The sequence below is a fragment of the Geotrypetes seraphini genome, chromosome 12 (assembly GCF_902459505.1).
Source record: "Geotrypetes seraphini chromosome 12, aGeoSer1.1, whole genome shotgun sequence".
NCBI classification, from domain to species: Eukaryota; Metazoa; Chordata; class Amphibia; order Gymnophiona; family Dermophiidae; genus Geotrypetes; species Geotrypetes seraphini.
In genome coordinates, this window is record NC_047095.1 from 42,983,451 (window position 1) to 43,009,017 (window position 25,567).

General features: G+C 45.2%; 1 protein-coding gene across 6 annotated transcripts in view; it reads right to left on the reverse strand.

Annotated features, from left to right (window-relative positions):
• Positions 1–24,599, reverse strand: part of SRSF11 (serine and arginine rich splicing factor 11) — a 204,450-nt gene extending 179,851 nt beyond the window's left edge. For 2 of the 6 annotated variants that reach the window (XM_033916649.1, XM_033916647.1), the window contains exon 1: positions 24,242–24,599. In XM_033916649.1, coding sequence (XP_033772540.1) covers positions 24,242–24,363 — 122 coding nt within the window. In that variant the 5' untranslated portion in view covers positions 24,364–24,599. The remainder of the gene's footprint in view (positions 1–24,241) is intronic. The other 4 variants (XM_033916652.1, XM_033916650.1, XM_033916648.1 and 1 more) reach the window with 3 other exon arrangements.
• Between the last annotated feature and the right edge of the window lie 968 nt (positions 24,600–25,567).

Consider the following 25,567-nt stretch of genomic DNA (forward strand, 5'->3'; position numbering starts at 1 on the left):
GCTGCCCCCTATGTCTGGAATAAATTACCCAAGTTTGTCCTTCAAGCCCCTTTCCTTCTCTTGTTTAAAAGTAGACTGATAACCCACCTTTTTGATATAGCTTTCAATCCTTGACCCTGTTCCTCTGCCCTCCAACCCAGCCCGCTGATTGGCCATTCCCCTTGACTATCCATGACATCCTGTTTGTCTGTCTTGCCTGTTTAGATTGTAAACTCTTTCGAGCAAGGACTGTTTTCTTGTTCCTTGCGACTCTGTGCAGCGCTGCATGTGTCTGGTAGTGCTGCAGAAATAATTAACAGTATTTATAAATGATCTGGAAATTGGAATGACAAGAGAAAGACTAAATTAGCAGATCACAAGAAACTATTCAAAGTTGTTAAAACGCATGCAGGCTGTGAAAAATTGAAGGCAGACCTTAGGAAACTGGAAGACTGGGCATCCAAATGGCAGATGAAATTTAATGTGGACAAATACAAAAAGTAATGCACACTGGGAAAAATGATCCAAATTATAGCTACCTGATGCTAGAGTCCAGTGTAGGAGTCAGTACCCAAGAAAAAGATCTTGGTGTCATTGTCGACACTATGCTGAAATCTTCCATCCAGTGATTGGCAGTGGCCAAAAAAGCAAACAGGATGTTAGGAATTATTAGTTAAGGGATTGTAAATAAGACCAGTAAAATTTTAATGCCTCTGTATCACTCCATGTTGCAACCTCATTTTGAGTATTGCGTTTAATTCTGGTTGCCATATGTCAAAAAAGATATAGTGGAATAAATTAGAAAAAGGTTCAAATAGCCACCAAAATTATAAAACATATAGAAACTGTCTCAAGAGGCAAGGCTAAAGAGGTTAGGGCCCTTCAGCTTAACTAAGGGGAGATATGATAAAGGTCTACAAAATCCTGTAGAACAAGTGAATTGATTTTTACTCTTTGAAAAATTACAAAACTAAGGGACATTCAATGAAGTTACATAGAAAAACAAGGGCATTTCAAAAAGTAACAGCAAATTGATTATTTTGAGATATATAATTCAATTAGAGATACAAATTATATGCCATTATTCTACATCATCACCCTCCTTTTCACATACACAGTTACACCAACTTCTTTATTCCACTGGAAAAAAATGTTTTTGGTTCTGCCTTCAGCCAGAAATGCACCACTTCTTTGACCTCGTCATTGCTTCCAAATCTTCATCCTCTGAAATCGTCCTTCAAGGGACCAAACACATGATAATCGAGTGAGCAAGTTCAGGGCTGTATGGAGGATGCTGTAAGATCTGAAAACTCAATCTTTGAATGGTGTCAAAAGTTGCAGTAGCCATGTGAGGATGTGCGTTATCATGAAGGAGAACACCTTTAGACAAAAATTCTCTGCGACAGCTCCATATTTTTAGCTTCAGCAACTCCTCCAACATTGCACTGTATCGGATACTATTCATTGTTTCACCCTTTTCCCAATAGTGCTCCAAAATTGGTCCATGCATATCTCAGAATAGAGTGAACAGGCTGTGGAAGTCATTATCTTGTGCTAATCAGTCAGCATCCTAGGCACCCACCATGCATACAACTTGCGATATTTGAGAACCTCTGCAACAATGGTAAGTGTGGACCCGATAAAGACATCCAATTTCCTAGTCAGAACTTCTAAAGAAATGTGCCCATTTTCAAGACTAATGGCATCAGCACAATCCAACTTATCAACGACGGCCATGCTGGGAGCATTCCTCATCAGGGATTGATGTTTGCCCATTTTTAAACATATCTAACCACTCGTACACTCTTCTCTCATCAATGCACGCATCTTCATATGCCATGCCATCTATTGGGCAGTGTCAATACTTCCTCTAAATATTTATCTTCCTTGTGCAGGAGTTTGAAATGCTAGGAGTGTTCGTTTCATAAAATACTGTCAGTGTGCTATTACTTTTTGAAAAGCCCTCCTCATACATTTAAATGAATAGGAAGAAATATTTTTTCACTCAACAAATAGCACAGTTACTTACCGTAACAGTTGTTATCCAGGCACAGCAGGCAGCTATTCTCACAAGTGGGTGACGTGATCCAACGGAGACCCGATGCGGACACCTCACAAGCAGTCTTGCTTGAAGAAACTTGAAGTTTCGAGTCACCCACACCGCGCATGCGTGAGTGCCTTCCCGCCCAGCGCTGGGCGCGTCTCCTCAGTTCAGATAGCTAGCAAAGAAGCCAACCCAGGGGAGGTGGGTGGGATGTGAGAATAGCTGCCTGCTGTCCCTGGATAACACTGTTACGGTAAGTAACATTGCTTTATCCCAGGACAAGCAGGCAGGTATTCTCACAAGTGGGTGACCTCCAAGCTAACCAAAGTGGGATGGTGGGAGAGTTGGCAACTTAGGAGAATAAATTTTACAATACTGTTTGGCCAAACTGTCCATCCTGTCTGGAGAAAGCATCCAGACAATAATGAGAAGTGAAGGTATGAACCGAGGACCAAGTGGCAGCCTTATAAATTTCCTCAATATGTGTAGATCTGAGGAAAGCAACAGAAGCTGCCATTGCTCTGACCTTATGGGCTGTGACTTTACTGTGAAGGGGTAATTCAGCCTGGGCATAGCAGAAAGAGATACAAGCCGCCATCCAGTTGGAGATGGTACGCTTAGAGATAGGACGTCCCAACTTGTTCGGATCAAAGGAGATGAAAAGTTGAGGAGCAGTTCTGTGCGGTTTGGTGCATTCCAGATAGAAAGCCAAAGCATGCTTACAGTCCAGAGTATGAAGAGCTGATTCTCCAGGATGAGAATGAGACTTCGGAAAAAACACCAGAAGAACAATGGATTGATTGAGATGAAATTCTGAGACAACTTTAGGAAGGAATTTCGGATGAGTGCGAAGAACCACCTTGTCATGATGGAACACTGTAAAAGGTAGATCCGCAACCAATGCTTGAAGCTCACTAACTCGACAAGCAGAACTGAGGCCAATGAGAAACACAACTTTCCAATCGAGATACTTCAGATGAGCCTTGTCAATAGGTTCAAATGGAGGTTTCATAAGCTGAGAAAGAACAATATTGAGGTCCCAAACCACTGGAGGCGGTTTGAGAGGAGGACTGACATGGAAAAGTCCTTTCATGAATCTGGAAACCACAGGATGAGCAGAGAGAGGTTTCCCTTGAAGCGGCTGATGGAAAGCAGCAATTGCACTAAGATGGACTTGTATCGATGTAGACTTGAGGCCAGAATGAGAAAGGTGCAAAAGATAGTCCAAAACAGAAGATAAGGAGAAATGTTGAGGTTCCTGATGATGAGAAAAACACAAAGTAGAAAATCTAGTCCATTTTTGGGTATAGCATTGTCTAGTAGCAGGCTTCCGTGAAGCTTCCAAAACATCCCTCACAGGTTGCGAAAACTGGAGAGGAGTTACGTTGAGAAGAACCAAGCTGTCAGGTGAAGAGACTGCAGGTTGGGATGAAGCAGAGATCCCTGATGCTGTGTAAGCAGCGATGGAAACACTGGCAGAAGGAAGGGCTCCCTGCTGCTGAGTTGAAGTAGAAGGGAGTACCAAGGTTGTCTGGGCCACCGAGGAGCAATCAGAATCATGGTGGCATGGTCGGACTTCAGCTTGACTAGAATCTTTTGAATAAGAGGAAATGGAGGAAACGCATATAGAAAGAAATTCGTCCAGTCCAGAAGAAAAGCATCTGCCTCGAGGCGATGAGGAGTGTAGATCCTGGAGCAGAACTGAGGCAGTTTGAAGTTGTGGGGGGCTGCAAAGAGGTCTATCTGAGGCGTTCCCCACAGAGAGAAAATGTGATGAAGGGACGTGGAACGGAGAGTTGTCCGCTAAGGCATTGTCCATCCCCTGAATGTAGACAGTTTTGAGGAAGGTGTTGTGGCGAATTGCCCAATCCCAAACTTTCAGAGCTTCCTGACAGAGGGAGGTCGATCCCGTGCCTCCATGCTTGTTGACATAATACATGGCGACTTGGTTGTCCGTGCGAATGAGGACTACACTGTCATGAAGCAGATGTTGAAAAGCAGTGAGAGCACTGAAAATCGCCCTGAGTTCCAGGAGATTGATGTGGCACTGGCGGTCTGTACTGGTCCAATAGCCTTGAGTGTGGAGACCATCCAGATGAGCCCCCCAAGCGTAAGTCGAAGAGTCAGTCGTGAGAACCTTCTGATGGGGGGGGGGCGTGTGAAACAGTAAGCCTCTGGATAGATTGGAAGAGAGCATCCATCAGCGAAGAGACTGCGTCAGAGCAGGAGTGACCTGGATGTGTCGAGACAGAGGGTCGGAAACCTGCGTCCATTGAGATGCCAGGGTCCACTGAGGAATTCTGAGGTGAAGTCTGGCAAAAGGAGTCACGTGTACTGTAGAGGCCATGTAGCCCAGAAGTACCATCATGAGTCTCGCCGAGATGGACGGGCGAGAGGACACTGAATGACAAAGATGGAGAAGAGCTTCCAGACGTTGTGGAGGGAGGAACGCTCTGAGTTGGATAGTATCCAGAACAGCTCCGATGAAGGGAAGAGTCTGGGAAGGTTGCAGATGTGATTTTGGAAAGTTGATCTCGAACTCCAAACTCTGCAGGAACCAGATAGTGCGCTGAGTCGCCAGGACGACTCCCTGAGACGTGGAATCCTTTATGAGCCAGTCGTCCAGGTAGGGAAACACCTGAAGACCATGGTTCCTGAGCATTGCAGCCACCACAACCAGACACTTGGTGAAGACTCTGGGAGACGAGGCCAGGCCGAAAGGGAGCACTCGGTATTGAAGTTGAAGATGTCCCACCCGAAATCTGAGGTATTGACGGGAGGCCGGATGAATGGGAATGTGAGTGTAGGCCTCCTTGAGATCCAGAGAGCATAACCAGTCGTTCTGCTCGAGGAGGGGATACAGAGATGCCAGGGTCAGCATGCAAAACTTTTCTTTGACCAGATATTTGTTGAGCACCCCGAGATCCAAAATAGGATGCAGATCGCCCGTCTTCTTCAGAACAAGGAAGTACCGGGAGTAAAAACCCCTGTTCTGTTGAGCCAAAGGAACCGGCTCGACAGCCCGGAGCTGTAGCAAAGCCTGAGCTTCCTGAAGAAGAAGGGCGGTCTGGGCAGGAGGAAGGATACTCTCTTGGAGGATGTTCCGGAGAAACTTGATGGAACTGAAGAGAGTATCCCTCCCTTACGATGGAAAGGACCCAGAGGTTGGAGGTGATAGTCGTCCATCGGTGGTAAAAATGATGGAGACGACCTCCGATAGGGGGAATAACGGGGAAAGGCAGAACGACTGATGTTATGCTTTGAGAGAGACAGTCAAAAAGGCTGAGGAGCCTTGGGGACAGCAGACGGCTGAGGCTTCTGATGCTGCTTCTGTGGATGCTGCCTCTTAACAGACTGACGGATGGCAGGAGCCTGTTTAGGTGGAAAACACCGCTGGTAGATCAATGGCGGGTGTGAAGGACGAGGAGGAGCTGGCTTGGGCTTTGGACGGAGAATAGATTGGAAAGACTTCTCATGGTCCGAAAGCTTTTTGGTCGCCGCCTCAATGGACTCATCAAAGAGGTCAGTACCAGCGCATGGGACATTAGCCAGTCTGTCCTGCAGATTGGAGTCCATGTCGATGGTCCGAAGCCACGCAAGACGTCGCAGGCCACCGAGCAAGCAGTAGCCCGAGCAGACAACTCAAAGGCATCGTATGAGGACTGCATCAGTTGCAACCGGAGTTGGGACAAAGAAGCCAGGACCTCCTGGTATTCAAAGTGCCCTCGAGAATCCAAGTAGGGCATGAACTTGGGAAGGACAGACAGGAAAAATTCAAAATAGGTAATAAAATGAAAATTATAATTGAGAACTCTGGACGTCATCATAGAGTTCTGGTAAATGCGCCTGCCAAACCTGTCCATTGTCTTGCCCTCCCTGCCAGGTGGAACAGTGGCATAGACCTGGGAGGAGTGAGACCACTTCAATGAAGATTCCACCAAAAGGGATTGATGGGATAGCTGGGCACCGTCAAACCCCTTATGATGAACCGTGCGGTATCTGGAATCCAATTTTCCAGGAACAGCGGGGATGGAATAGGGAGTCTCCAGACAGCGGACAAAGGTCTGATCCAGCAGCTTATGAAGAGGAAGCTTGAGGGATTGAGGGAGATGCATGGTCTCGAGATACTCCTTTGAAAATTTGGACCCAGTGTCCAGTTGAATGTCCAAATCAGCTGCCATCTGACGGAGAAAAGAAGAAAAAGACAGCTGGTCAGCCAAAGCCTGGCCTCGAGAGGGACTCGAGGACGTCGAGGCCTCTTGATCCAACGAGGACGGGGATCGAGGTGGAGAAAAAGATCCCACCGTGTCCTCGAGATCCGGCAGCGGAGGAGGCAAAGTAGCCGGTGGAGAATACTGAAGAAAAGGCTGCTTCCGATGAGGTGAGGCATGCCTGGATGAGTGCTTCGAAGAATGCCTCGATCGATGATGCGAGCTGTGCCTCGAAGCAGGCCTCGACAAACGAGGCGAGTGAGTCTTCGCTGAGGCCCCCAGAGAGTGTATGGGGCTGGAAGCGGTGGATAGAAGCAGAGGTGGTTGACTGGAAGAACCACGAGGCACTCACAAAGACTCGAGCCCTTGCATCGAGTGGATAGGTTCCAATGGAGGCACTCGCAAAGACTACTCCTTGCATCGAGAGAATCGGTTCCAATGGAGGCATGGGCAAAGACTCTGCTCCTTGCGATGCATGCATCGATGCCAGACCAAACACTCGCAGAGACTCTGCTCCCTGTAGAGAGTGTGCATACTGCTGAGGCACCGAAGGCGGCTCAACCTCGCGGGAGACCTCCCCGTGCCCAGGCTGGATTTGAGAGAGAAGCTTCGGCCCCATTGTGGTAAAGAGCTGAATGAATTGCTTCTCAAGTAAGGTCTGAAACGAAGCCGGCAAGGATGGATCTGCGTCACCAACGAAACCACCTGCGCGGGCTTTGTGCTCCCTCGAGGCAATGTGAGAGTGCTTGGACTTAGAAGCCTTGGGCACTTTAAGCACTACCGGGGGAATGGGCTGCTGCGCTATCTGACCTGAGGAGACAGAGGAAGGCACTGCAGCCTGCGTCAAAGACGGAGCCGGGACAAACGAGGCAGGTTTGATGAGGCTCGGAGCAGAAGACATGGAAGCCTGGAGAGCCCGGGTGAGGTCGATGGTGAAGCACCCTTCGAGGACGAAAGCTCCATCGAAGACTCCATGCTGAAAAGCTGCTCCCACAAGATGCAACGACGCTTGAAAGCATGGGCTGTAAGTGTTGAGCAAGGACAGCACGATTTCGGGATGTGTTGAGGCCCGAGACACCGAAGACAGCGTCGATGAAGGTCCTTCAGTGAAATCGCGCGCTGGCACTTGGACTTTTTAAAAATTGGTAGCAGGCCGGGACATAGACTGGAAAAGCTCCGCAGCAAGATCGAAGCCACGGGGCTGGGGCTACGGCCACATGGCCTGCCTGGTCGAACGAACGGAAGAAAATTTAAAAAAAACAACAACAAACAAACCAAGAAAAGTACAACGAAAATCAGCGATTAAGAGAAAAAGAACACAAAACCGCGATCTTTAGAAGGCAGAAGTGAAGATACTTCACGCAGAGAGTCGAAGACGGACTTCTCGGCTCCGCGGAAAAGTAAGAACTGAGGAGATGCGCCCTGCGCTGGGCGGGAAGGCACTCGCGCATGCGCGGTGCAGGCGACTCGAAACTTCGAGTTTCTTCAAGCAAGACTGCTTGTGAGGCGTCTGCATCGGTGCTCCATTGGATCACGTCACCCACTTGTGAGAATACCTGCCTGCTTGTCCTGGGATAAAGTTAAGCTCTGGAACTAGTTGCCAAAGTATTTGGAAACAGAAGTTACTGTAGCTGGGTTTAAACAAGGTTTGGACAAGTTCCTGGAGGAAAAGTCATAAGAACATAAAAGCTGTCATGCTGGGACAAACCAAAGGTCCATCAAGCCTATTATTGTGTTTCAACAGTAGTCAACTCAGATCACAAGTACCTGACAAGATCTTCAGGAGTAAAAAGTACAGTTACTTACCATAACAGGTGTTATCCAGAGTCAGCTGGCAGATATTCTCAACATATGAGTGACGTCAACCATGGAGCCCCGATGCAGACACCTTCACAAGCAGGCTTGCTTGAAGAACTTTTGGAAAGTTTGTGATTGCTGCACTGTGCATGCGCGAGTGCCTTCCTGCCCGACGTAGGGCGCGCGTCTCCTCATTCAGATAGCTAGCTAAGAAGCCAACCAGGGGAGGTGGGTGGGTTGTGAGAATATCTGCCTGCTGTCCTTGGATAACACTTGTTACGGTAAGTAACTGTACTTTATCCCAGGACAAGCAGTCAGTATATTCTCAACATATGGGTGACCGCCAAGCTAACCAGAATGGGATGGTGGGAGTGTTAACAATTCAGGAGAATAAATTTTGTAATACTGCTTGGCCAAAGTGGCCATCCCGTCTGGGAAAAGAATCCAGACAATAATGAGAGGTGAATGTATGAACCGAGGACCAAGTGGCAGCTTTACAGATTTCCTCAATAGGAGTAGATCTAAGGAAAGCTACAGATGCTGTCATGGCTCTAACTTTATGGGCTGTGACTCGACCCTCTAGATGCAGTCCAGCCTGAGCATAGTAGAATGAGATGGAAGCAGCCAACTAGTTGGAGATGGTTCGATTTGACACTGGATGTCCCAACTTGTTTGGATCGAAAGAGATAAATAGTTGAGAAGATCTATGTGGCTTAGTCCTTTGTAAGTAGAAAGCCAAAGCACGCTTGCAGTCCAAAGTATGAAGAGCTGTTTCTCCAGGATTAGAATGAGGCTTTGGAAAAAACACTGGCAGTACAATGGATTGATTTAGATGAAATTCTGAAACCACTTTTGGTAAGAAATTAGGATGAGTACGGAGGACCACCTTATCATGGTGGAATACTGTGAAAGGAGGGTCCGCTACTAAAGTTTGCAGCTCACTGACTCTACGGCCAGATGTGACAGCAATGAGAAAAACCACTTTCCAGGTGATATATTTCAGATGAGTCGTAGACATTGGTTCAAATGGAGGTTTCATCAATTGAGCAAGAACTACGTTGAGGTCCGAAACCACTGGCGTCAGTTTGAGAGGTGGTTTGACATTGAAAAGTCCTTTCATAAATCTGGAAACCACAGGATGAGCAGAGAGGGGTTTCCCTTCGAATGGCTGATGGAAAGCAGCAATTGCACTGAGATGGACTCTAATAGATGTTGATTTGAGGCCTGATTGAGATAAGTGGAACAGGTAATCCAAAACTGAAGACAAGGAGGTAGATTGAGGCTCCTAGTGATGAGCGCACCAAGCAGAAAATCAAGTCCAATTCTGGTTGTAACATTGCCTGGTGGAAGGTTTTCTGGAAGTTTCCAAAAGTCTGCTACAGATTGAGAGAACTGTAGGCTTGGTAGTTACATTGAATGGTACCAAGCTGTCAGATGCAGAGACTGCAGGTTGGGATGAAGCAGAAACCCCTGACTCTGTGTAAGCAGAGACTGAAAAATTGGTAGAAGTAGTGGCTCCCTGCTGCCGAGTTGAAGTAGAAGGGAGAACCAAGGTTGTCTGGGCCACCAAGGAGCTATTAAAATCATGGTGGCATATTCGTGTTTGACGAGTGTCTTGAGAATGAGAGGGAATGGAAGAAATGCATACAGAAACTTATTGGTCCATTCCATAAGAAAGGCATCTGCCTCCAGGCAGTGAAGAGAATATATCCTGGAGCAAAACTGAGGCAGTTTGTTGCTGTGGGCGGATGCAAAGAGATCTAACTTGGGGAGTCCCCCATTGAGAAAAAAATGTGATAGAGAGGCGACAAATTGAGTGTCCATTTGTGAGGCTGTAGAAGACAACTCAATTTGTCCACCAGGAAGTTTTTCTCTCCTTGAATGTAGAAGGCTTTCAGAAAGATGTTGTGAAAAATAGCCCAATTCCAAACCTTATGAGCTTCTTCGCACAGGGGAAGGGATCCTATTCCTCCCTGCTTGTTGACATAGTACATAGCTACTTGATTGTATGAATGAGGACTACTTGATCGTGAAGATGCTGAAAAGCTTTGAGAACATTGAAAATCGCTCTGAGTTCCAACAGATTTATGTGACTCCGACGATCTGTTATTGACCAATGACCTTGAGTACAGAGACCATTAAGATGAGCCCCCCCAAGCATAGATCAAAGAATCTGTCAAAAGGACCTTCTGATGATGGGGCGTTTGAAACAGCAAACCTCTGGAGAGATTGGAAGAAAGCATCCACCAGTGGAGAGATTGTTTGAACGAAGGAGTCAATGTAATGTGCTGAGAAAGAGGATCAGAAGCCTGCGCCCATTGAGAGGCCATGCTCCACTGAGGAACTCTGAGGTGAAGTCTGGCAAAAGGAGTCACGGGAACTGTAGAGGCCATGTGACCTAGGAGAACCATCATGTGTCTCGCTGAGAGCGAAGTGAGGGGCAACCCTTCGTGGCAAAGTTGTATGAGACTATCCTGATGTTGAGGAAGGTATGTTCTGAGTTGCACAGTGTCCAGTACAGCTCCAATGAACTGTAGAGTTTGAGAGGGTTGTAGTTGGGATTTTGGAAAATTTATTTCAAACCCCAAACTTTGGAGGAACCAAATAGTCCGTTGGGTCGCTGCTACAATAATAATAATAATAGCAGTTTATATACCACAGGACTGTGAAGTTCTATGCGGTTTATAATGATTAAAAAGAATGCTACAACTGAGAAGAACTTACATAGTTGGAGGTTAGTGACTAACAGAATATGAGAGCGGTTGTTGTGGGAGAGATTGTGCGGATCAGCTACCTAGGTAATTCAAGAACAGACATGTTTTTAGGTGTTCCCTAAATTCACCATAGTTGTTTGTATGCCTAAGTAGTTTTTCCAGGTCTTTGCCCCATGATGCTGCTTGATAAGAGAGGAGATGTTGATGGTGTCTTTTAAATTTACATCCTCTAAAACGGTGGGAAGACAAACTTCGGGTTTGCTGGTTGAGAAGGAGAAGAGGTAAGTTATATATTTAGGGGCTAAACCGTATAGTGCCTTAAAGCAGAAACATCCCAGCTTAAACTTCACACGTGCCTCCATTGGCAACCAGTGCAGGAGTCGGTAGGAAGTGGTTATGTGATCGGACTTCTTCAACCCAAAAATCAGCCTAAACGCTACGTTCTGCACCAGTTGTAGTCTCTGCAAGTTCTTCTGGGAGATTGCCAGATGGGCGATATTACAATAGTCCAGATGGCTTAGTATAAGGGATTGTACCAGAATTCTGAATGATGAAGCGTCAAAGTATGCTCTGATGGACCTAAGCTTCCAGAGAGTAAAGAAACCCCTTCTAACCAATGAGTCCACTTGGTCTTTCATGGTTAGGCCTTGGTCAAGTAGGTTGAATAGAGTAACTGAGTTTGTTGATGCATAGTGATGTTTTAGTGACGAGTGAGTGTGGCGAGGCTGCAAAGAATTTTGGTTTTTCTGAATTAAGCTTCAATCTAAATTCAGTCATGCATTGTTCCTCAAGTTTAGTACTTCTGTTCCCATGAGGGTAGCTTCAGAGAGAGAAGTGGCAAATGGGATGATTGTAAAGTCATCTAAGTAACTAAATAATTTTATTCCCCGCTGGGCCAGTTGTGCACCTAATGATGACATGTAAACATTAAAGAGCAGTGGGGATAGTAGTGACCTCTGAGGAACTCCAGATGGGTTGCCCCAGGTGTTAGAGAGGTTGTAATTGAAACGTACAATAACCTCCTGAGATGTTGAATCTTTGATGAGCCAGTCGTCCAGGTATGGGATAACGTGAAGACCATACAATGTTCTCCCCAGAAATTTTTTTCCAGCCGGGCATGATAAAGTAGCCAGGTGGGGTGGGACGGGGAATTTGGTGGTTAGAATAGGGTCATTAAATCCAGTGGCGTACCTAGTATATATGACAGCCAGTGTTGATTATTTTTTTAACAACCCCCCTCCTCTATATAAAAAAAAGGTTATTTTTAGTAACTAGCTGATGCCCCGGCGTTGCAAGAGTATTTAATTATAGCAATAACACTGTAAATGGATTGAAATAAAGATACTTTATAGTGGTGAATGAAAATATTTTTTTACAGCTTTATAAAAAGTACAATATTCAAATTATAATGTGAAATATTTGACAAAATGAAGACAATACAACACACACAAAACATGATTATAAACAACATTTTTAGTTTCACCTCCAGGAGCAAGAACATATAAATTCTTGGGTGAAGAGACTCCCAGAACATATCACCCCAGGTAGTGAGGGATCTGCATACCAAGTTTCGTTCAAATCGGTCAAGCCGTTTTTGAAGTACTGTGAGAATGGCAGCTTTTTACTTTTTTCCCATTGACATGAATGGGTGAAATCTGATGTTCTGTTTGTAGCTCCGCCCACGTGTGCAGGTGGGCCGAGAGACCCCCAGAACATATCACCCCAGGTAGTTGGAATTACTGTGAGAATGGCAGCTTTTTACATTTTGTCCATTGACATGAATGGGTGAAATCTGATTTTATGTTTGTAGCTCCGCCCACGTGTGCAGGTGGGCCGCAAGACCCCCAGAACATATCACCCCATGTAGTGAGGGATCTGCATACCAAGTTTCGTTCAAATCGGTCAAGCCGTTTTTGCGTGATCGCGGCACATACACACACACACATACATACATACACACGTACATACCTCCGATTTTATATATATATATAGATAATCCATGAGTCACACAACAAGGGTGCACCTAGGAAAAGGCAGCATCTTAAACACTGCAGTGAGCACTAGAACACTAAACACATGCATTGTAAATATAAACAAGCCAGATCCTGCACAGTCAATTGATCTTGTACAGTCAATGCTAACAGAAAACCAAGTCCTTTTCATACACAACACAGAAACACGCTCGACCAATATAGAATAATCACAAACTAAAAATAGAAATATGTAGACAAAAGTTAAAATGAAACACCAAGAATCCAGACTCTGCTTACAATGCAACATCACAGAAACGGTGACACATGTCCCCTAATACTGTGCAAAATATAAAGACAGTAGATGTAAATTTGAAAAAAACTAATACATAACAATCACCACTTTACAAATTAACAAATAGAAGTAAAACAAATAACGAAAAATAAGAAAATACCATTTTATTGGACTATTCCATTTTTCAATTAGCTTTCAGAGGCCAAATCTTTCATCAAGACAGTACAGTATATTGCTGTTATGGTATCCTGTGCTGATCTGAGGAAAGGGGTTTATTCCCCCCAAAATTGCCTTATTTCCATTTCCTATTTATAAACTTTTATCAATACAGTTACAATACTATTTGATTCTACGTAAAGCAACAAAAAAAATTTCTTTCTCCCTTTTGTCGTTTCTGCTTCAATCATCTTCTCTTCGCTCTCTTCTTTCTATACAGCGTTTGTCCTCTATCCCTTCCATTCAACATCTGCCCTCTCTCTTTGCCCCTTCCACTCAGCCTCTCTCTCCACCTACCCCTTCAATCTACTGTCACCCTCTCTCTGCCCCTTCCATCCACTGTCCACCCTCTCTGCTCTTTCCATCCAGTGTCTGCCCTCTCTCTCTCTTCCATACAGCATCGTCCCTATTTTTATATCCTTCAATAAACTGTATATCCTGTGCCCTTTCTCTCCTTTGTACATGATTCATTTCAGCTTTACCCCCTCTCCATTTTTCTATCTCCACCCCTCCCCTATGCGCTGGCATCTCTCTTCTCCTTTCCTTCCCATTCTACCTCATGGTCTGGCATCTCTATCTTCTTCCCTTCCCTCCCCCCATGCCCTGGCATTTCTCTCCTCTCCTTCCTTGCTCTGGCACCTCTCTCCTTCCTTTCCCTCTGGTCTGGCATTTGTCTCCTTAGTTTCCTTCCCTCCCCCCATACCCTGACATCTCTCTCCTCTCCTTCCATCTCCCCTTTCATTATTTGGTATCCCCAATATACCCTGACATCTCTCCCTCCCCCTTCATGGTCTGGTATCTCTTTTCCTTTCCTCATCTTCCTTCTTCCTCCTTCCCTCTCCCCCCAATTGGGTGCAGCAGCATTTATATTCCCCTCCCCCCTCTAATTGGCCACAGTGCAGCATTCACAATTCACTACAGCAGTGTTCTTCAACCTTTTTACACCTGTGGACCGGCAGAAAAAAAAGAATTATTTTGTGGACCGGCAAACTACTAGGACTAAAATTAAAAAACCCCGTTTCCGCCCCATCTCTGCGAGCTCAGTCCCCACAAATCATCTGATCCCATCCACACAAGCCTCAGTTATGATTTTATATTGAATGTATTTTATTAAAGTATAAAAAGAAACAATATTCTGTACAATTGTCATTTTATAAATACAAATAATTCAGAGCAAAGATCAACAAAACCCCTGTCTCCCCTCCTCTTCACATATATCCCCTCTAATATCAAGAAAACTGAACAAGCCAAATTATTACAGAATGCTACACAGAAATATCATGCTAACAGAATACTGCAGTCAGACATGACAGGAATAGTTTTAGGGGAGTGCAACTAGGGCAACTGCCCCCAGGTCAGAGAGCGCCCTAAGCCAGCTGGAAGCTAAAGAAGCACTGCCTGGGTTTTGCAGTCCCCAGTTATGTCTAACACCAGCTCTAGCAGGATATATATTTCAAATCTGATATATTCTAATCACAAAATAGAAATAAAATTATTTTTTTCTACCTTTTGTCATCTCTGGTTTCTGCTTTCAATCTTCTTTTCACTCTCTTCCTTCCAGCGTCTGCCCTCTCTGTCTCTTCAATCCAGCATCTGCCCCTTCCATCCACTGTCTGTCCTCTCCCCCTTCCATATGGTATCTGTCTTCTTTCTATGCCCCTCTCCCCTTTCCATCCAGCTTGTGCCCCTCTCTCCTTTTTACATGATTCATTCCAGCTTCACTGCTCTCTTCATTTTTATCTCTCCTACACCAGATCTATCATCGTTGTCCCTCTCTGCTTATTTTTCTGCTGACCCCTTCCTATCATCAATCTCTCTACTTTCTCATGCCCTACTTTCCCTTCCCCTCCTCTAATCTCTCTGCCAGCTGTTTCCTTCCTTTTTTCATTCTCCCTTCCCTCCTCCTCCTGTCCAGCAGTAACTCTCTTCCCTTCCTCCCCTCCCAGCAGCATCTCTCCTTCTCCCTCTCCAGTAGCAGCTGTCCCTTTTTTTCCCTTGCCCAGCAGCTTCCCAGATTCCTTTCCCTCCTCCCCTCCCAGAAGCATCTCTCTTTCTCCCTCTCCAGTAGCAGCTGTCCCTTTTTTTCCCTTGCCCAGGAGCTTCCCAGACTCCTTTCCCTCCTCTCCTTCCAGCAGCATCTCTCCTTCTCCTTCCCTCCAGGTCCAGTAGCAGCTGTCCCTTTTTTTCCCTTGCCCAGCAGCTTCCCAGATTCATTCCCCTCCTTCCCTCCCAGCAGCATCACTCCTTCTCCCTCTCCAGTAGCAGCTGTCCCTTTTTTTCCCTTGCCCAGCAGCTTTCCAGATTCCTTTCCCTCCTCCCCTCCCAGCAGCATCTCTCCTTCTCCTTTTCCAGTAGCAGCTGTCCCTTTTTTTTCCTTGCCCAGCAGCTTCCCAGATTCCTTTCCCTCCTCCCCTCCCAGAAACATCTCTCCTTCTCCAGTAGCAGCTGTCCCTTTTTTTCCTTGCCCAGCAGCTTCCCAGATTCCTTTCCCTCCTCCCTTCCCAGAAGCATCTCTCCTTCTCCCTCTCCAGTAGCAGCTGTCCCTTTTTTTCTTGCCCAGCAGCTTCCTAGATTCCTTTCCCTCCTCCCTTCCCAGAAGCATCTCTCCTTCTCCAGTAGCAGCTGTCCCTTTTTTTTTCCTTGCCCAGCAGCTTCCCAGATTCCTTTCCCTCCTCCCTTCCCAGAAGCATCTCTCCTTCTCCCTCTCCAGTAGCAGCTGTCCCTTTTTTTCTTGCCCAGCAGCTTCCCAGATTCCTTTCCCTCCTCCCTTCCCAGAAGCATCTCTCCTTCTCCAGTAGCAGCTGTCCCTTTTTTTTCCTTGCCCAGCAGCTTCCCAGATTCCTTTCCCTCCTCCCCTCCCAGAAGCATCTCTCCTTCTCCTTCTCCCTCTCCAGTAGCAGCTGTCCCTGTTGCTGTCTCCTAGGTCGAGACTGAGGTGGAGGCATAGGCTTTGCAGAAAATTGGTGTTGGTAGGATTGCTGTCTGAAAGGACGAGAAGGTGGAGGTTTCTTTTTCGTCTTCACCAGAGTATCCTACCTGGGCTCATGGAGTGATAACTTTTAGGTAGTCATGTCCAAAGATGCCCCAAAAAGTTCATCCACCAAACAAGGAGCATTAGCCAGTCTATCTTGATGGTTAACATAAAGTTCTGACACCCTAAGCCAGGCAAGACGCCGCATAGCCACAGACATAGCCGCAGCACGTGAGGTTAGTTCAAAGGTGTCATATATACAGTGGACCATATATTTATGAAGCTGTAGCAAGTCAAAGACGTAACGCTGAAATACAGGTAATTTACGGTCAGGCAAATACTTCTGAAAGGCGGCAACTTGATCGACTAAGTGTTTTAAGTAAAAAGAAAAATTAAAAGCATAGTTGCTGGATTGTTTGGCGAGCATGGCATTCTGAAATAGACGTTTGCCAAAGCAGTCCATTGCCTTACCCTCTCTGCCAGAAGGTATGGAGGCATATACACTAGCTCCTGCAGATTTCTTCAGGGTTGACTCCACCAGGAAGGATTCATGGGGAAGCTGAGATTTGTCAAACCCTGGTATAGGAACCACCCTGTATAATGAATCGAGTTTGCGAGGAGCTATAGGGATAGTAAGAGGAGTTTCTAAGTTTTTGTAAAAAGTTTCCTTTAGGATATCATGTAGGGGAAGCTTGAGAAACTCTTGGGCAGCTGGTCATAATCCAAGGCATCCAAAAAAGCTTTAGAGTTTTTTTGGAATCAGCCTCTAAGGGAATAGAAAGAGTGTCAGACATTTCATATAAAAAGGTGGCAAAGGATGACTTACTTATCAGATTTGATATGAGGATCCTGAGAAGATGGTAGTTGAGACTCCTCTTCTGAAGAACCCTCTTCATCAGATAAGAGGTTCTCCAGAATCACCCCAAAGGTCAGAATCCCAGGTAACTAGAAGTTGGTGCCGAGGAGTTGGTGTTGAAGGCTTGAGATGCTTCATTTTATTCAGAATCTTGCCCAATCTGACAGACACCGTCTCAGGTGATGTCTGTGAAGATGATCAGTGCTGTGTAGTCCCCGATACCAGTTCCTTAACCAAGGAAGGCGGCACCGATGGAGGCTCTCAAAGGTTCAGAGTCGATGAGGACTCATACTGAAATGGCACTGGAGGAGCCGGTGTCGACATAACAGGAAGCAGAAGTTGTAACTGCTCCCTTAATTCCTCCTGCAGCAAGTCTCAAATTTGCTGCTTCAGGGAATGCACCGGTACAGCTGGCTTTTTTGCTGGTACCTTCGGTGCCGCTCTACGATGAGGAGGCCGATGTCGAGGCACTCACCCAAATTGTAGCAGAGTGCTTTTTGGGTCTCCTCGAGGTCGGCAGGACTTGGCTCACTACTTAAGTGACCTGAGGACCTGAAGGGATGGAAGGCTTCTTAGTCGGCTTACCCACTGCATGTGATATCTAAGTTGGCTCTGCCGACGTCAAGAGTTGTGGTGCCAATTTAGATGGTGCCACCAACGCCGAGATTGATGTCGAATCTCCCTCCATGCCGAAAAGTAGTTTCTGCTGGATAAGGCGATTTTTAAGGGTTCGCTTTTGCAGAGACAAACAATGGGAACAAGTCTCTGGATGGTGTTCAGGCCCCAAACACTGGAGGCCGGGACATTGATGGAAACACGGCCTCAGCTAAATCAAACCCAGAGGCCAAGGTGGATGAACAGGCCCCGCTGAGTCGAACCCATGAAAAGGGAAAAACCAAAATTGATTTATTTTTTTTTACTAAAACAGAAAAGAAAGATAAAAGGAAAAACTGACTAAAAAGTCAGAAATCCATGAGAGCGGGAAGGCAGCGATTAAGAAAATAATTTTCAACAGCCATTGAAATGCAACTTCTTAGCTCAGCAGAAACTAAGGGACTGCGCGCCCTACGTCAGGCAGGAAGGCACTTGCGTGGTTCAGACTATTGCGAACTTCCTAAAGACTTAAAGTGGCGATGCACTTTTAAAGTGGTCCATACCAGGGCTCCGTCGGTGACGTCACCCATTCGTGAGAAAATGCTGCCTGCTTGTCCTGGGATAAAAAGCATGCTTAAGGTTTCTCATCCCCAACTGGTTCACTATGGTACTCAGCCAAATACAGGTTTTTGTCAATGTTAAAGGGTATTGGTTTGATTTCTGTTCCCAGCTGATCTTCAATACTTTTCAGGTTGAATCGATCGAAAGGGGGGGGAGGGGGATATAGACGAAAAGCCCCGAGCACCGGTCAGAGCAGAGAGGTGGTTGCTTGAGGAGCAGACACTGTAGACCAGGGGTGTCCAACCTTTTGGCTTCCCTGGGCCGGATTGGCCATAAAAAATGTTTCTGGGGCCGCACAAACATACAAATGCTGCAGCAAGACAGAGGAGGGAGCTGGCAAGATGGTAAACACCTGGAGGCAGCAGAGGAAAACACTGCATCGCCCTCGACCAGGGCTGCACAAAATACTTCACGGGGCCACATATGGCCCTCGGGCCGCAGGTTGGACACCCCTGCTGTAGACTGTATGCAGCAGAGTTGAGCGGGCCTCATTGTGGAATATGATGATCACACTGACAGGGGGACAGGGCTAGACAGCACTTGAACCTCGTCGCCAAACACTCAGGGGATCTGATATCTGGTCAAAGGTCCCGATGAATGCCTTTGTCAGCGATTGTATCTCTCTGCAAGTTATACTTTGCATAGCCCATTTTCAGCTCCATCTCCTCTTCTGTCAGATCTGACAACCAGTATGCTTGTCCTCCTGCGCCAGGATGCAGAGACGCACATGGACGTAAGAGAGACCAACCGGCCCACGAGTGCTTCAAGCCAGGGTGACCCTGCGCGAAGTAAACAAGGCTCGAGGACTTCCTCTGACCTGCAAGCGTGAAGGGGCCGTCTCGTGCGCATGAACCAAAGCCGAGACCTCACAGCCCAGGAAGGTAGACGTGTGGCACTGACATCAGCATCAGATCGCTTTCGGCCGGTATTTTTCTATGGGCTCTCTCAGTTGACGGTTACCATGTGTGAGGAACCTGCCGAGAAGTCAACCTGACTGTAGCCTCTGCCTTAAGCCCCCCACCCAAATGTCTTTCCCATCTTCAGTGCTAAAAAATTTTAAATTCACTCCATAAGATGTACAGACATTTCCTCTCACTTTTTTTGGGGGGGAAAAAAGTGTGTCTTATGGAGTGAAAAATACAGTATATTGATTGAGTTTACTAAATGGTGGATGGACATTGATGAAATATTGATGGAAGAAAATGATGTCTTGATAAAAGTTTATAACCCACATGGCCCTGCTAATTCATTTTACTAGCCTGAGAGAAAAGGCATTTGTTGGGTGCCAGAACAACATCTCATTTCCATGCTCTCTGCTGCCATCAGTTATATCATTTGGGCAACAATATTCATTTTCAGAAACATTTTTACAAATGTGGCTTATATATTCAATAAAATGCAATGAAGGAATAAAGACAGTCAGAACTCTGGCTTGGGAACCAATAGAAGATACCCACTTTAAGTTTGGGAACCTAAGTTAAGCTGCCCAATCATTGGCTTGGGAACCAGACAGATACCCTGATCAGTTTTGGAACTTTGACAAAGATAGACTGCAGGCTTGGAAACCTGAACCAAGAGACCCACCCATGGCTGGTATTGCACAACTATCAGGTGTGACCTCTACCACGATGAGGTTGCTGGTTCAAATTTCTTAAACTGATAGTAGCAATGCCACCATGAATCAATGCAATCAATACATTCCTTATAAAAATGCAAAAGGTCATATAACAAGTACAACTTGAGGAGCTACCATATTTGGATGTTAATGTATGCCGTTAGCACAGAAACTTTTATGACCTTTGACTCATTTTCAGGCACTGTTTGCTTGCACTGAAAACAAAATCAACTTTTTCAGGAGCGTTTGAAACATGCTGTTTCTAATAGAACTGATTCAAAACATTTTCTAGATGACTTTTGTAAAAGCTGATTGAAAAATCACATTTAAAGTCAAATTGTAAAGTTACAAGATTAGCTTATACTGTATTTTTCGCTCCATTAGATGCACCTGACCATAAGACGCACCCTAAATTGAGAGGAGGAAAACAAGAAAAAAAACAAAAACATTCTGAACCAAATTCTCCCTACCAGGCTCTGCACCCAAGCCCACACTCCTTGCCAAGCTCTGTACCCTGTCCCCCCTCTGGTGATCCAGTGGTAGGCTGGGACAGGGCAGGCAGGCAAGTAGGGATGGGACAGGGCGGGCGGGTAAGTAGGTAGGCAGGACTCCCCCCTCCCAGGCAGGCAGTCCTGCCCCCCAGCAGGCAGGCCCAGGTCTCTTCCTCCTTACCCCCCAGGCAGGCAACATGCTGCCCTCTCTCCCAGAACTGCCAGCTGATGCGGCTGCCTCCTCTTCTGTTCTCTCGTGGCATAGCGGCGTACCAGGTTGCCTTCCTGGTCCTGCGCCATTTCCCGCGAGAACTCAGGTCTCACAGGAAGCGGTGCGGGACCAGGCAGACAACCTAGTGCGCCCCTATGCCGCGAGAGAACGGGAGACAGCCACGCCAGTCAGCAGTTCTGGGAGGAAGCAGCAGGAACAGGGCTGTGGAGTCAGTAAGCAGTACATAAGAACATAAGCAGTTGCCTCCGCTGAGTCAGACCAGAGATCCATCTCGCCCAGCGGTCCGCTCCCGCGGCGGCCCATCAGGCCCATTGCCTGAGCAGTGGTCCTTGACTATTTTTATAATCTATCTCTACTCCTATCCCTATCCTTAATTCTTATCTGTACCCCTCAATTCCCTTGTTCTCTAGGAACCTATCCAAACCTTCTTTGAAGCCATGTAACTTGTTCTGGCCTATCACAGCTTCTGGAAGTGCGTTCCACATATCCACCACCCTTTGGGTGAAAAAGTACTTCCTAGCGTTTGTTCTAAACCTGTCTCCTTTCAATTTCTCTGAGTGCCCCCTTGTACTTGTGCTTCCCCATAATCTGAAAAATCTGTCCCTGTCCACTTTTTCTATGCCTTTCAGGATCTTGAAGGTTTCTATCATGTCTCCTCTAAGTCTCCGCTTCTCAAGGGAGAATAGCCCCAGCTTTTTTAGCCTGTCAGTATATGAGAGGTTTTCCATACCCTTTATCAGTTTAGTTGCTCTTCTCTGGACTCCCTCGAGTACTGCCATGTCTTTTTTGAGGTGCGGTGACCAATATTGGACACAGTACTCCAGATGTGGGTGCACCATTGCGCGATAAAGTGGCAGGATGACTTCCTTTGTCCTGGCCGTGATGCCCTTCTTAATGATTCCAAGCATTTTGTTTGCTTTCCTTGAGGCTGTGGCGCATTGTGCCGATGCCTTCAGTGTTGTATCAACCATTACCCCCAGGTCTCTTTCAAGGTTACTTACCCCCAGCAGTGATCCCCCCATTTTGTAGCTGAACATCGGGTTCTTTTTTCCTATGTAGCTGAACATCGGGTTCTTTTTTCCTACATGCATGACCTTACACTTCCCTATGTTAAAACTCATTTGCCACTTATTGGCAAATGAGTAGATAAATGTAGATAAATGTTCCGACTCAGACTCCTCAGTTTTTTGTACTTCAGACTCAGACTCCAGGTACCCGAAATTTCCTCTGACTCCGAATCCAACTCCACAGCACTGGTTAATTTTCAGATCGTTAAAATGGAATGTCAAGTTGAGAGAAATGAACATTTTCGACACCACCTTCTTTTTGCTTTTAATCAAGGTTCTAAGGCCGCAGAAGCTGCTCGCAACATTTGTGCTGTGTATATAGTGGGTGCTATAGCTGAAAGAATCGCTCGTGATTGGTATGCCAAGTTCAAAAATGGAGTCGGTAGATAAATGTTCCGACTCCAACTCCTCAGTTTTTTGAACTTCTGACTCCGACTCCGACTCCAGGTACCCAAAATTTCCTCCGACTCCGACTCCACAGCCCTGGGCAGGAACCAAGCAGCCAGCCAGCCTTGCCGCGAACAAAAGTAAAAAAAAAAAAGGTATGCGGGGGGGGGGGGGGGGGGCGGGGAGGAGGAAAAGAGCCTGCCTGTCGCCTGCTAGCCAGCTGAGGGCACCACTTCCAGCGAGGGATGGTGGCCGCACTAAACATAGGTAACCGTGGGTATTCGCTCCATAAGACGCACCCTAATTTCCACCCACTTTGGGGGGGAAAAATGCATCTAATGGAGCAAAAAATACGGTAAGTTGAAATCGTATATTTGAGAAGAAAGTCATGTCACAAAATAGCCAAAATTCTACAGGCATAAAGGCTTCATTATTAGAGGAGCCACAGAAGGCTAAAATTATTAATTTGTTAGCGTATCCATTTTTCAGCCCACTTTGAGGCTTTTTATATACACCGACTTCAAAATATTAAAAATCTGCATTAGTTCCATTGAACTGAACATAAAAAGCTGTATAAGATCACCTAGTTTCATTTGTTTTGCTTATATAACAAAGGAAATTGACTCAAATTTGCAAAACGTTTGCAGCGATACTGTGCAAGGTCATGATATGGTATCTTCACTATTATTCCAGTGGTATTTCTTAAGTTTGGTTGGGCAATGTAGTAAAATTCATCACACACAGGTTCTTCAAAATCCATGATGGTGAGGTAGGAAGCCCTAGACCACTTGATATGGCATAACCCAACTTAACAATTAATTGTATTACTACAGTATAATCTCATTATAATGGACTTCAAGGAACCTGGAAAAACAGTCCATTATATCCAGAGTTGCATTTTTTTTAATTTTATTTAGGTCAACTTGAAACAACATACAATCAATTAACAAGCATATCAGCAACATCAATAAAACTCAGCAAAACATTGGTATGGCATGAAATGATTGCAAAACCAGAACACTAAAAGATGTTCTAAAGCATTATGTCATACTGCACTGGAAAGAAAAACACTGTCATTTTCTTCTGGAATGCATTTTGATACTATATCACTGGCACGCTATGCGCCTTGTAGATAGAGCCTGCATGTCTATTATAGCCGAACAAAACTACAGCTAAATGCAGCTCTGGGGACCAAATTGTTTGTCCGTTATATGCGGCGATTTTCTGCATGTTCATAAAGGCGAACGGCCAGGACCAGCAGACCTCGATCGCTATAAACGATATTCCGTTATAAGCGAGTCCGTTATAACGAGATTATACTGTATACAAGTTAAGGCAGTTCCCTGTACTCAAGTGCCAAGAAGTGAATAACTTATTGGGGACACCACTTTTTCTATTGCCTTTCCCAAATACGCAAGTAGTACACAAAAATATTATTTAGACACAAATGTATATTGATCTACAATAGTATGTTATTGCTATTCCCAATAAAAATAACCTCAAAAGCTGCAATATTTCCTAAGCTTGTACAACTATAACCATATTTCATACTAGTCTAGGAATCATGCAGAACTATAATAAACCATATTTTATCCTAGTCTGGGAATAAAAAAATCTATTATAGCACTTAGTTTTAGCAAAACAGTGAATTATTTTTAATATCTTTCAAAGGCATGAAATTAACAGGGTTAGTTAATCTGTTTTTTAAATAAATATCAAAATGTAAACGTCTGACTATATATCTAATAGCAAACGTCGTTTATTAATACAGTAGTCTAAAATTTTCCCCGTAATTTACAGGCTACAGACAGGAGCTTGAAATCAAGGAAAGCATCCTGTACTGAGAACAAAGATATCCTAGAAATAAGCTCGTTTCTGCACGCTCTCCACTAGCCCCCCCCCCCCCCAACTAAAAAATGCCGATTTGATTTTGGAATAGATGGTGGGAATACACCCACCATAACGGGTGGGGGCTATTTCAAGACCCTTTAGAATCAAACATACACACACTCCCTCCCCTCCTCCGAGTAGAATGCGTCCGACACCACAACGAGGCAGCTTCGCTCAGGCCTAGGCCGCAGGGTTTTCCTGCCCAAAAAAAATCCCGAAATCCTGCACGTCATCCAGGGCTAAACGAAGCTACCTAAAGCTGTTGCAAACAACAGACAGTCGTGTACGTACTCGGGCGGGAAAAGCCGCAAATCCTCTATCTGTCCGAGGAATCCGAAGAGCGTTTTCATCTGCTCCGAGCTGGCGCTGGGGGAGACATTCGTCACCTGGATCACGTCGGTGCTGGAACTCATTTCGGCTTTTCCCTGCTTCAACACATTAAATATATATATATATATATTTTTTTAAAAAAGTAAAATACCAAATTAGTAACCTAAGAGTAAGCGAATTTTTTTATAGGTATCCCAACAGACTTGTTCGTAGAACAAGGCTGGTGAAACCGTTATTAAAGTCGCCAAACTGCCGCCATGAGCCAGCGACTAAACCCAAGTCTTGCAGGGCCGCACAATCCCACAATGCTTAGTTCCAACGCATGCGCTTTGTGTTACAATCAATCGGCAGCTTCCGTTTCGGAAGATTTCGTGTACCCCTCCCCCCAAAAAAAACAGTGGGCTTACTTTTGTGGCTGAACAACTTATGGCATTCCTTAATTACTATTAACAAATGGTAAAAATACAATGCTCAGCAATGCGCATTAGATATTTTCCTTGTAAGATTCGTTGTTTCTCTTTTTTCAGGTTTGGTGCATTTTATACAGTATAAATATAACGGGGGGACGACACATTTTCCCCTAATGCAGCTTCATAAAAGGGAGCCCAAATATGGATGTATATATTATAAGGTGTCACATGGTCTAGCACCTAGTTATGTAATGGATCATTTTATGCAAACTCTTAACGATCACAGCGTACTCTTGCTTTATTTGTCTTTCCATCTGCTAAAGATTGTTTATATAAAATATATTTTCAATGACAATTGTCGTTTCAGGTTACTACTTGTGATAAAGATTCTAGTCGTTTGAAAACCAGTTCTGCTTCTTATCAGGACTTTAGGAAATTATCAAAAACCTATTTATTTGTAACATTTTGGGAAGTTTGATGCTTGTATTTCGCTGTGATTTTCAGTCCTCTTTTATCCTGTAAACTGCATAGAACTTCAAGGTTTCACAGTATATATATTATCGGTGGTTCCATTTTATAAAGTATACATATCTGCAACATATAATATATATTTTAGAAATCCTATGTTGCAAAAATCTTATTTTTTTTCCAAGTATTATATTGTTGTGTACATTAATTCATACGTTATGGCACTTAACCCCTACACTTTACTGGGGTAAAATGGCAGTTTACTCCCTCCTTCCCCCCCCCCCCTTTTTATGAAGCCATGTTAGGCTTTTTTATCATAGTCTGCGACAGTATTAGCTCTAATGCTCATAGGAATTCTATGAGCGTTGGAGCTAATACTGCTATGACCGGCAATAAAAAAGCCTAATAT